Source organism: Vigna radiata, chromosome 1 (genome assembly GCF_000741045.1).
Source record: "Vigna radiata var. radiata cultivar VC1973A chromosome 1, Vradiata_ver6, whole genome shotgun sequence".
NCBI lineage: Eukaryota > Viridiplantae > Streptophyta > Magnoliopsida > Fabales > Fabaceae > Vigna > Vigna radiata.
Window position 1 is genome coordinate 12,381,693 of NC_028351.1, and position 12,597 is coordinate 12,394,289.

At 34.9% G+C, this 12,597-nt stretch overlaps 2 protein-coding genes across 2 annotated transcripts; one reads left to right on the forward strand and one right to left on the reverse strand.

The window, feature by feature from the left end:
- Positions 1-1,659: 1,659 nt before the first annotated feature.
- Positions 1,660-5,050, forward strand: LOC106772008 (uncharacterized protein At5g39570). The gene is made up of 3 exons (XM_014658114.2): positions 1,660-2,264; positions 2,349-3,070; positions 4,716-5,050. Exons 1-3 carry the CDS (start codon positions 1,745-1,747, stop codon positions 4,794-4,796), a joined length of 1,323 nt encoding a protein of 440 aa, XP_014513600.1. The 5' UTR covers positions 1,660-1,744; the 3' UTR covers positions 4,797-5,050.
- A 395-nt stretch (positions 5,051-5,445) lies between these two features.
- Positions 5,446-9,226, reverse strand: LOC106765056 (transmembrane emp24 domain-containing protein p24delta9). The gene is made up of 4 exons (XM_014649547.2): positions 8,834-9,226; positions 8,270-8,482; positions 6,575-6,651; positions 5,446-5,836 (listed from the first exon to the last, which is right to left on the reverse strand). Exons 1-4 carry the CDS (start codon positions 9,047-9,049, stop codon positions 5,692-5,694), a joined length of 651 nt encoding a protein of 216 aa, XP_014505033.1. The 5' UTR covers positions 9,050-9,226; the 3' UTR covers positions 5,446-5,691.
- Positions 9,227-12,597: the final 3,371 nt, after the last annotated feature.

Sequence of the window (12,597 nt, forward strand, 5' to 3'; positions counted from 1 at the left end):
AGGATGTCAGCCAACCCGATCTTGTTGCCCCTGTTCCCAATCATGATACCACTCTTCCCGATCATGATAGAGTCAATTGGTCTCTCTACCATACACTTTTCATTCTTAAAAAAAAACATTTTAATTACTCATTTGATTCCTGCATTGGTCACAAAGTTTTAATTTGGTCTATCCTTTCTAAAATCAAAGACACATGTCAAATTTTTGCTTTTATAAAAACACATTCAAACAAAATTTTTCTTAAAGACCATTAAAAAAAATAAAGCAATCTCTTACAAACTCACTTTATATACAAGTTAATTTGTTTAATCTATAAATACAATTATATATATATATATATATATATATATATATATATATATATATATTAATTTTTAGTTTATAAAAATTTATTTACTTTTAAAGTGTAGAATGTCATTCAAAATTATTTGAATATATCTTTATTACCAGTTTTGTTATTAGGGAGTTTATACTCCTCCAATACTTTAAATACATAAAGTATCAGGGAGTTTAATATTAAGTCAACGTCACTCCGATATACATATTATTTTAATTCAAATTTTTAAGTGAAATTATTTTAGTTTTTTTCTTCTTTTAATATAGTTCTCAAACCAATTTTAGTTTTTAGGTTATAGGTTTCTTTTACTAAACTGAATGATTTAAGTTTAAAATTAACTATTAATTAATAAAATCAATAACTAATTTAAAATAATAAAAAAAGTAATTACACAATAAATTAAGTTAGTAGTTAATTAATTAATCTCTTTGAAGCTAAAATATACCTCAGAACTAAGATCACATTGTTGATTTAATCCACTAATTCAACATAATTAACTAAAAATTGTTTTTAGTTTTATGAAACCAAAATATAAAAAAAAAAATTAAGAATATGTTTGGATAAATTTCTATAATAAAAAAGATAGAAGATCACATGAGTTTTTAAGTAAGTTAAAATAACCTATACATAAACTACTTTATGTATTTTATTTTGTACATATATTTTCCAATTTTCTAATATTTCTTTTACTTAATTATAGTTTTGTTTTCTAGTTTTTTTCTTTTTTGTAAAATCCACAATTTACATCTTCAATCTCTTTTCCATAATTTTAGTCTCTTATTTATATGTTTTGTAATATTTAGATTCTTTAATTTTTAAGAATATGTAACTTTGGTCAAATTTTAATTAAATTATCTATTATTTTTGGTTAATTCGGGCATAACAAAGTATGATTGACTAAAAAACTAGTTTTCTTTACATAGTTGAATATTGTAACAACTACAAAATTAAAGCCAATAGCTTTTATGAAACTAAAAACTGAACAATTTACATATATATAAAAATTTAGATACAAAATTGAGTAAAAAGAATTTTGGCAACTAAAATTATGAATAATAGAAAATTAGAAAATTAAAATTAAAAAGAAAATCACAGATATAGTATAACATAAAAAAAATTTGGATTAAACCTATTGACTTTTACCCAAACTAAATTTATAAAAAATATATTTTTTTTTCTCTTATTCTTTTTAGTAAGATTGAGGACCTTTACAAAACGTGTCGGTTTTCCGTTGGAAACGTGTGGGGTCCACAAAACAAGAACAATCATGGGCACGGTCCCAGGAACGATGTCGTTTAGATGCTCCACCATCGTAGCATAAAGAAGCACCTCGGATTCAGAATCATGATCAATCTCGCTGCTTCCCATTTCCTAATTGCACGATCACAAACAGAGAGAGCGTGAAAAATGTCGTTCTTTTCAAGAGGCCATCACGGCGGCCACGAAGGCCACGGAGACAAGGTCGACGACTTTGACGAGTACGATCCTACCCCCTATGGCGGCGGCTACGACATCTCCCTCACCTACGGCCGTCCTGTTCCTCCCTCCGAAGAGACATGCTACCCCATCGGAAACTCTTCCTCCGCCGACGACAGCTTTGACTACGATCGCCCTCAATACAGTTCCAACGCTCAACCCTCTGCTTATGGAGACGAAGCCCTCGTCACTGAGTATAGCAGCTACTCTCGCCCCAAACCTAGGCCTGCACCTGCAGGCTTCAACCCCGCCGCTGGATCCGGGTATGGCGGATCCGGTTCGGAATATGGATCCGGGTATGGCAGGAAGCAGGAATCTGAATACGGGTCATCCGGGTATGGAGGGAGAAAGGAGGAAACTGAATATGGGTCTGGGTATGGTGGGAGAAAGGAGGAATCTGGATATGGGACAGGTTATGGAGGGAGAAAGGAGGAATCTGGATATGGGACTGGTTATGGAGGGAGAAAGGAGGAATCGGAATATGGGTCGGGTTATGGAGGAAAAGAGGAATCTGGATATGGGACNTATGGGACTGGTTATGGAGGGAGAAAGGAGGAATCGGAATATGGGTCGGGTTATGGAGGAAAAGAGGAATCTGGATATGGGACTGGTTATGGAGGAAGAAAAGAGGAATCTGAATATGGGACTGGGTATGGTAGGAAGCAGGAGTCGGATTACGGATCCGGGTATGGTGGTAGGAAACAAGAAGGTGAATATGGGTCGGGATATGGTGGAAGAAAGGAGGAGTCTGAATATGGATCTGGGTATGGTGGGAGAAAGGAGGAATCTAACTATGGATCCGGGTATGGAGGAAGCAGGCCAGAATCTGAATACGGGTCGGGATATGGTGGCAGGAAGGAAGAATCTGCATATGGGTCTGGTTATGGTGGAAGGAAGGAGGAATCAGAATATGGATCCGGGTATGGTGGAAGGAAGGAGGAGACTGAATATGGATCCGGGTATGGTGGAAGGAGGCAAGAATCTGAATATGGATCCGGGTATGGTGGAAGAACGGAGGGGAGTGAATATGGATCTGGGTATGGTGGAAGGAAGAGTAGTGGGTATGGGGAAGAGCAGCAGCAGGACAGTGGGTATGGTTATGGAGGGAGGAGTGAGTATGATGAGAAACCTAGCTATGGGAGCCAAGGAGGTGTTGAGTATGGTTATGGGCGTCCACCTCAGGAGGAGGGATACCGAAAGCCTAGCTATGAGAAGCGTGATGATGATGATGATGAGGGCTATGGACGCAAGAAATATGTAAGTACTACTGCCTCCTGCATTCCTTCAACTAATGAGTTTACGTAGTCTGTGATTTGTAGTCTACAGGGATTTTACTTTGCTACCTAATTACAAATGATCATATACGGTGATAAGATTACTGATTACTTCCTTAGAAGGCATAATTAAAGTGATTTCTGATTAAAATCACTAATTGGTAACTAGGTGTTCTTTAATACTCAAGATGGTGTTTTTTTTTTGGCCGTTGCAAGCAATACTCAAATTATGTGTATGTTTCATAACTTATATTGTTTGTGCATAGTAACGGTGTAATTGCTTGAACTAATTGAAATGTAATATTATTATGTAAATTTTAATTTCTTGTCATATATCTTCTATTTTCTTACCACTTGTTATAATTGGAGTTTCCTTATGTCTATTTGGTGTTGTTCTTTTGTTAGAATTGGAGTTTCAGTTAGTAACAAACCTATTTTAACCTTCGCAACATTGAAATAAAACTTCAATTCTGATTAGAAAACAAAATTGAAACTATATAGGAACTGTATTTAAGTGTTTTCCTTTATGGTATATGATGCAGTGTGTACATTGCTAGTTTCATGGATTTGGTTTTGCTAAAGTTTGGTTTGCTTCATTGTACCGTTCCAAAACCATGAATTCGTTTTCAGAATTAGTTGCATTGTTTCTTCTTGTTCATGATTAAGTGGATTACTTTCATGCGTTGTTATAAATATAGATCATTGGTGTTGCGTTTTAATAGATCAAGAATCCTTTTGAACTTACTTTCTAATGAATGCATGAATGGATGCATGATAAGGATCAAGGGTGCTAAGGCTGACCTGAAACATGAGTAATCAAATATCAGTTAACCTGTTACATTTTTCATATAAAACTAGACTAGCTTAGCATTTCCTAGACTTCAGTTTACATATTCTTTTTGTTCAATGGCTACAGTAATTTGTTTTATGGCCCGTCTCCAAAAAATTAACTATTTTCTTTTCTCCAAACAACTTTTCACCTTCAACAGTTTTATTTTAATCAATTTCATGGTGATGCGTGTAATCGGTTGAATTTGATATCAGATGGAATGGGATAAAATATATCATTATTTGAGTACATAATGATGGAATAGAGGAAACATCCCATTCCTTTTTGTTTGGAAGTTCTAGAGGAATTGAATATATTCGTGGAAGATTTAATATTATTTAAATTATTAAATGAATATGGTCACTGAGTATGCACAAAAAAGCTATACAATTATAAAAGCTTATATGGAGAGATTACAAAATTGGGACTCAATGTAAGTTTTGTGCTTCCTACTGAAATTTGATAACTGAACATGATATGTTTAATAGGTTTTGCAATCAGTAAAGATTGCTTCTTCCTGTCCCATCCTCCAGTAAGATGTATGTAATAGGTTTTGCAAGCAGAATGATTATATGTTTGAATGTTAGTTGGCGGAGTAGGTGCTTTTAATACCTAAACCAACAAATTGTTCCTACATTACGACCCATGGGAATGTGTATTGCAATTTCCATAGTCATGTTTCCAATTTTTATCCAAACATATAAAATGCTACCCTGTAGTTGTGAATGTTATATCTGTGTGCATAAAGCACTTCTGTTGAAGTTGGTATTCATTTGCTGGTATTTTCCTATCATTGCAGGGTAATGACTCGGATGATGATGATAGGAAGAAGCATCACCACAAGCATCACCATCATCACAATAGTTATGCCGATGAGTAATCAAAATGCCAGTGGTTGCAGTTTGAATGAAAGTCACCCCATAATTACCTACTACTAAATAAAGGGTTGACAGCATTATACCTTCCTGCGTGTTTAGACTATTACTATGATGTCTTGAGCTTTAAGCACTGTTGGTCTAAACTAAATGTGAGGTCATTGGCTTTTGAGTGATAATAGTATCCCTAATGTTCGAGTTTGTGTGTTAATGTATTTTCACTTTCCAAAGTTTGAATGCATTTGGCCGTCCTGCAACATCATTTATCTTCCTAATAGAATATATTAAATATAATTTGAATTCATAACTGAAACAATTATATCAATGTTCAAATTAATTTCAACAAAACCTGAAACAAATAATGTAAATTAAATTTTAAAGCAACATTAAACATCGGTTTGGAAATGCATTAGTAGAGGGAGAAGAAATAAAATCAAATTTATACAAGATGCATAAGCTATATCAGTAAAAGCTTCTATCTGGATGTGATGATTTTGCACGTCAAATATGACCATGCAGTAATTCGTTAAGAGATGCATGAGCCATAGTGTTTCATTTGAATATAAATAATTCCCGCTTCTACCTTTCGTGTTTTGAAGAAGTTACTATGGGCTTTCATAATAAAAAATTAAAATTCTAATTTCAGATTGAGTGGAAAAAGAATAATCATTCAAATTACAAATTAAAGGATCTGTAGAGAAAGGTAACTATTATTCAGAAGTTAATACAAATACATTTAGCATGACGTGCAATGGGCAGATATTCCTAATTACCATGAAATGAAGTGTAAAAAAAATGAAAGATGTAATAATCATACACTTGGATACACAAGGAACAACCAGGGAACGGGAAATTAAATAAAAAAATAGAAGCAAAGTGAACAAACTTCGTGCTATGAATTTAGAGGAGCTTCTTCCTCTCAAAGAATGTCTTCAAATGCCATATTTGTAGACCAGCCACAGACAAGCAAACCGCAATCGAAAGGAAACTTAAAGTAAACAACTTGGTGTTAGTTGCCTTGTTAAGATCTTGCATCTCTTCCTCCCTACATAAGACACACGGCTAAAAACAGGTCCGCAAAATTCACTGAAAAACACTTCTAGAATGAATGCAAACTCTAATGCTGCAGCATTTGCATGACCACGAAAAGCCAAAACATCCAAAACTTAACGTAAAAATAGAAGTTTGTCATCAGTTATGTACACAACTACTTGATCCTAGGCATCGCAATTTTAGGAAAACCATACAGAACAACATGTTAGCAAAGAAGTTATTTTATTGGAGGCATAACAGAGAACAAGTTTCTGACCCACTCCAGCTATTAAATTATTGGAAAACACAATATAGTTGATGGAGGAGAATAATGAAGGTTATATCAAGCATGGAAGAAAAATTAATGTCATAAACTATCCACATTTCTCTCTCCATATTTTATTGATTAGGTCCAGGGATTTCATCCCTATCTTTATCTAACTCAGGAAAACAAACAAATTAATTGTGTAGTGACCATTCTTTGATGTAAAGAGAATATAATCAGTTGATGCAAGGTTTAGAGTAACCATAGATGTATCCCAGATAGTACATGGACAGGTTGGGAGGAATACATAGCTGCACAGAAAAAGATTCCAGTTTCTTCTAACATAACAGATAAATCATTTATCTTCCATTTAAGCAAAATTATGAATGAATTTAGCAAATCATCTTCTCCATCAAAAGATCATATGAAACCATTATATACTAATTCAAGAGATTAGTTAGTTAGCAGAAGTCATTGCAATAATACCTTTCTCGAAGATAAAACATTTCATCATGGATTGATAAGACAGTATCATATAGCTTCTTCAACTCAAATTCCATTACCTAGACAAAAGGGGGAAAACCACATCAATAAACAAAGACCAAAACAAACATACAAAGACCAAAAACACCTAGATCTTTAAAACAGAAACCCCTATTCCTATAACTTACAAATATGAAGAAATTAGGATGACGTTCATAATCATATCACTACTTTGTGTACGCTCATATAAAATTTAGTAGCAACTAAAAATGGAACATTTACAATGAAAGACAATTGAACAATGATTTAATAAATGTTCATAATTGGGGGATTTGACATCTTAAGCAAGAAAGATGCACACCAAAACGTAAGGAATGGGTGAGCTACACAGTCATGGCTAAAATAAACATATGGATCCAAGGCACTAGTGTAAAGCAAAACTGGGTTACTGGTAAATCCTTTCTCAGACAGTTTTATGCTAGTTCCTTGATTTCTCTGTAAATACATGAACTAGAATTTCAGAAAATTCCACGAACTGAGATTTTTAAATTGATATATTCCGTTATTTCATGAAGGAGCTATTATGACGTTATAGCGTGTGTTCCCTAGGCCACTGCAAGATACAAACTGCAGAGCAGTTTTCAGTAGCAGTCATTCCCAAAATAGCAGGTTTTCATGCACTAGAGTGGCAGTCTTGTGATGGGATTTTAAAACCCATTTTGGGGCTTAAACAATTTTGTTTGGGGTGGGGGTAGGGGAATTGTGATTCTACCCCTTTTTCTAATTAATTTTGATTTAGAAACCCTTCTTCATCAGTTCTTTACTCAAAAAGTTTCCTTCGAGTTGACACTTGTTCCTTCACACTTTCAAGGTCTATGTTCTTTTTATTCTTTCTGTGAGAGTACGCTGTTCAGCTCCTTTTTCCTTCATTGTTTGGCATCATTCCTATGCTCTTGTTGCTACCAGATTGAGGGTGATTCTATGTAAACCTTTTTAGTTTTGAAAAAATACACAAGTTTCCCGTTATACTGCCATAGTTTTGTAAACCTTCTTTTAGTCTTTCTATTTCATGCTGTTACCCTGGATTTATGATTTCGTCACAGAAAAACTAGATTGATAAAATAGGTTAGACTAACTTTTCACAGATAAGGGAAAACACTACGATATTGTAACTGTATATTATACAGTATCATATTCCAAATACAATAGAAAGACAGAAGCATAGCATTAGTTAATAATCCTGCTGGTGTCCAAAACCATGACAAGAGCACAGAATAACTTCTGAGTGCATTAGTCCACTGTGCAAGTTGGCTATATATATCTGCTATGTGGCATAAAAAGAGCACACTAAAACTTCTCTTAGCCAGTAAATTCACTAAACGGGCCACCAAACCTAAATTTTCAGGGGGAAAAGAATTAAGAGAGCAAGATTTCTCAATGGTTTCGTACAAATCTTAGCAGAATTACATTGTTGTTCAGTATAAAAGACATTTGACAAAGTTTACATTACAGAAACCTGCCTATTGCCTAATTCAACCCTCCTCAATATTCAGGTTTGGTACTGCGACACGGGTTTCTCAAAAAAGCAAAAACACAGAAAGAGTTAAAATGATATAATAATGATTAAAAAAAAAAAAAACTATCTATCACATACACGCGAGCAAATGCAAGTTATGGAAATGTGACAAAACTACTTACTTCAACCTGCCCTTTCTTGGCAATCTTGGACCAGTCTTTTGCAGCAACCCCAGTTCTCCACTCAAATTCAACATTCACCATTGGTGGCGCATCCTTCTCATCCGGAAGCCAAAAGCAAGTCGTGTGGTCACCAGGTTCAGATGCCGTAAATGCATAATTACCAGATTCCACATGATCCCCAAAGTGATACATGTTCCCATGAGGCGATGACACCTGGAAAAACACACATACAAAATCTCAGTCAAACCCGCGTTGATAACAAAACCACAGGAACCCATTGTCCCAACAATCACACCACATTCCAAATTCAGAAACCCAAACCACAAAGCAAATCACAAACAACCAGGAGACATTCTACAACTGACCCATTTAAGATTCGTGGCTTTACTTTTCATTCAGAAAGTACGAGGTTTTATAAAATAGTTCACACCCGCGATTTTAATTACAAAGCCTAGGTATTTTGCGTGCCCCCAACTGCAATTGTGGTCCTATTAGCTACATTTGGGAGAGTTCATTTTTCAGTGTCAAAGAAAGGGTTTGACAGTGATTGAATCACGAAGTTACCTTGACAATGATCCTGTGGGAATCGGACTTTGGGTAACCTTCGGATGGGTTGACGACACTGTACTTTCCTACACTCATCGCACCGCCCTTAATGTCCTCTGAAATGCACTTGGTGTGACCCATATGAAGCTCGAACTGCATCGAATACGCGAGGCTAAAGGACAATGCCAGGGTGAGAAGTGCGAGGGGACCAACCGAATTGAACATTGCTGCCATGAGGTGTTCCCAATTTGGGATCTGATCGGTAGATTAGGATTTGAAAGGGAACGAAGAAGGATGGCCAAAACGGCACCACGCAGAGTGAACTCAAAACGGAGCGCGATATGCAAAAAGTAACCACCGAGGCTTTTGGTTGTTAAGGAACGTAACAGATGAAACATACTTACAAATGTTTCATTTATCGATCAACATTTTTACAACCTTAGCAATCTATAATCCGTTTTAAATATACATAATTAATAAAACAGTTGTTAAAATATTATAATTATTTATTCATATTGTGAAAATCTGTTACTAATTTCCTTTTTCATTCAAGAAACTAATACACTTTCACAACATAAATAAAACATTTATAAAAATTAATACGTTTTTACGTTCCTTAACAACAAACAAAGATAAAAAGTTATTATTATATAAATTAAAAATATAATTATTTATTAATGTTGACCAATTTTGAAGAGAATTAATATATATAGGAAAAGATTAAGAATAAAAACAAAATTTGAAATAAATAATATTGGATGTAAAAGTAATGTACAAATTTTGAAATAAATACTATGAAGCTTACCCCACACTTTCTAGTGTATCTTTGGTTGTACCACATATTTTTCCAACCAAACAATTTTGATTATATCAAATCTTATACTCATAAACATTGTTATCTCTATTACCTCACACTTTAATCTTTTCAAAATATTTATTTCCTATTTTTTAATGACATTACGATGTCCCCAACACATCATTTACAACAATTAATTTCACATGTACACATGCATCCAAATCATACATACAATTTTAACTTAGACAAATAAAGTTTTATCATTACAAAATTTTGAAAACATATAAACTAGAATATGAACACCCTACAAACTTTAAAACAACCTAGATTTCATCAATAATTATTCATATATAAATACTGGAAAGTTCAGGATATTCAAATTTCAAAAGTAAGATACTTTCAAACTTAGTCCAAATTGTATTTCAAATAGTAGATAATTTCTATCATATTCACTAACACCTAGATTGTAATAAAATTAAGGTTTAATACATTATTTGATCCTTATTTTTAGGAATTTAATTCAAAGTGATCATACCTTTTAAAAAAGTTCAATAAGGCCTCATATTTCATTAAAAAATGTTTAATCAGATCCTTTTTGCTTACGATGTGTGGCTTGAAAGAATTAAATGCATAGAGAGAATGATGAGTGCATATTTATATCTACATTTATGCTTTAAAATTAAAATTTTTGATAGAATATTTGTGCTTAAATGATTGATTTGTAGAAGATTTGTAATTATTGGATTTAGTGTGTTTGGAAATAAAAAGGGCTTAAAAAGTGATTTTAATTGCATAAATTATTCTTGGATGTTCTAATATTTATTTGTACAGCTGAAGTTAGAGTTTTATTAGTCCAAATTGCAATTTAAAGCCCAAAATCAGATTTTATTTGATAAATAATGACAGATGGGCCAAACAGTCAGTTTTTACCCTTGCACCCCAGATTTCCCTATATGTACCCCTCAGTTCTAAACCAGGCCATTACTAAAGCCCAACAGAAACCATTTTCGCCTACACCCCCTAATTCACTATACACACACCTCCTACCATTCTTAAGTTAGACTTCATCAGATTACGCCATGTGGCATTCACCCACTAATAGATCCAACCATCCAGATGATGCCATGTCATTAATCCTCTACACACCAAATGAACCAATCAGATATTGCCACATCACCGCACTTGCCACATCATCATCTTCTTCCCAGAAACCCTAATTTCCAATTCAGAAACCCTAATCCTCTTCCCTAGCCGCCACCGTCAATGCCGCAAGACGCCGCGACGGCCAATCACCGAAACAGCCCTTCCCCATCATCCTCGTTGCCGGCAGACATCATCCCAATTCTCACCGGTCACCTTGAACGCCACAGATCCTCCATCAACGACGACCATCACCATTTTCCCTACGCCGCCGCGCAACCTCCATAGACACCGCCATCGCAGCACAACGACCACCATCTACCATCTTCTTCCTCGCGAGCAAGCCGCCGTGAAGACGCTGCCATCAACACAGCGCCTCAACCGCAAGCCAACCTCGACGTCGCATCATCCAGATCTGAACAGGAAAACCAAATCGCAACCTGCAGAAAACCCAGAAACACAGAATCCGCACTATCTCAACACGCAGAAACCCAGATCGAAAAATCGCCTCAAACATGTGCCCTCACCATCGTTCTCGCATCTTCACCGTGCCGTCAACCATCTTGTCACACCTCCGTTCATATTCTTCGTCCATCATCTCACCGTCATCGCAAATCGCGACAGAAGCTTTGCGATGTTTAAACCTCCATTGCCGTCATCACTCAACAGGTTCGTCGTCGCATCATCCCGTTCACAACCATCAACGTTGCGACACCTTCATCCTCCGCCATCATGAAGCTTCTTCTTCGCATTTCGCACCTGCAATCAAACCAGAATCACAGCAGCCGTCTAGTGCTCGTCGAATTGCTTCCAGAGAACAAAACGCCTCTTCCATTCTCGCGGCACAGCGGAGGCAGAATGAGTTTTCCAAATTTCATTACCCCCATTTCCAAAACCCTAATTTTGGATGGAAAGGGGGGACACATAGCGCACTCTCATTGACTGCGTCCATATGAGTCAAAATTGGTCAAACAGTCAAAGTCTGGTCAATTGGGGGCTTTCTTGCAATTTTAGAGAATTTTGAAGGGGCTAAAATGAAAATATAGAAAATATCAGAGTATTTGTGCAATTACGGAAAGTCAGAAAAGCTAAAAGATAAAATCAGTTGTTGAACTAATTTAATTTGGGAATATTAACAGAAAATATCTTCCAAATAATATTATAATTATCTAAATCTTTTAGTTATTTGGAAGATATAAGATAAAAGATTCTATCAACTGAATATTCAAAGTCCAAGCCCAATCAAACCTATATAAAGAAACCCAGGGAGGCAGAAGGGAGCATCATCCATTCATCCATTCATCCACCACTGCTTTCACTTTTCTTTCATTATGTGTTTCTAAGCTCCTAGGGCTATTCTNCTGTAATTTCATTATGGATTCTGAGGTTAAGTAAATTAATGCAATTGTTTATTTTGATTATTGATTTAAGTTGATCTCTCTCTATGTCTTTCATCTCTCTATCATATTAAAAGCAAAGATTTTTGCATCATTAAGTGTTTGAATCTACATGCATATTAATTATATGAGTTTTAGGGTTTCTAGGTTTAATTGAGAATCTACATGCATATTAATTATATGATTAAATGGTTTTTACTATCAATTGAGAATGTACTTTGGTTGGTAGTAATAATTTCAACTAAAATCAATTGAAAATTTATTTTGATTGATTAACTTTTAATTTGGTTAAGAGATTTAAGAATAAACATGATTAAACACAATAAACTTGATTGAGAATGTACTTTGGTTGAATTTATTGTGAATAATCTAGAAAGGTCTTGCATTTGATTGAGAATGTACTTTGATTAACTGCATGATCGCCCTCAAATTAATTAAGAATGTACTTT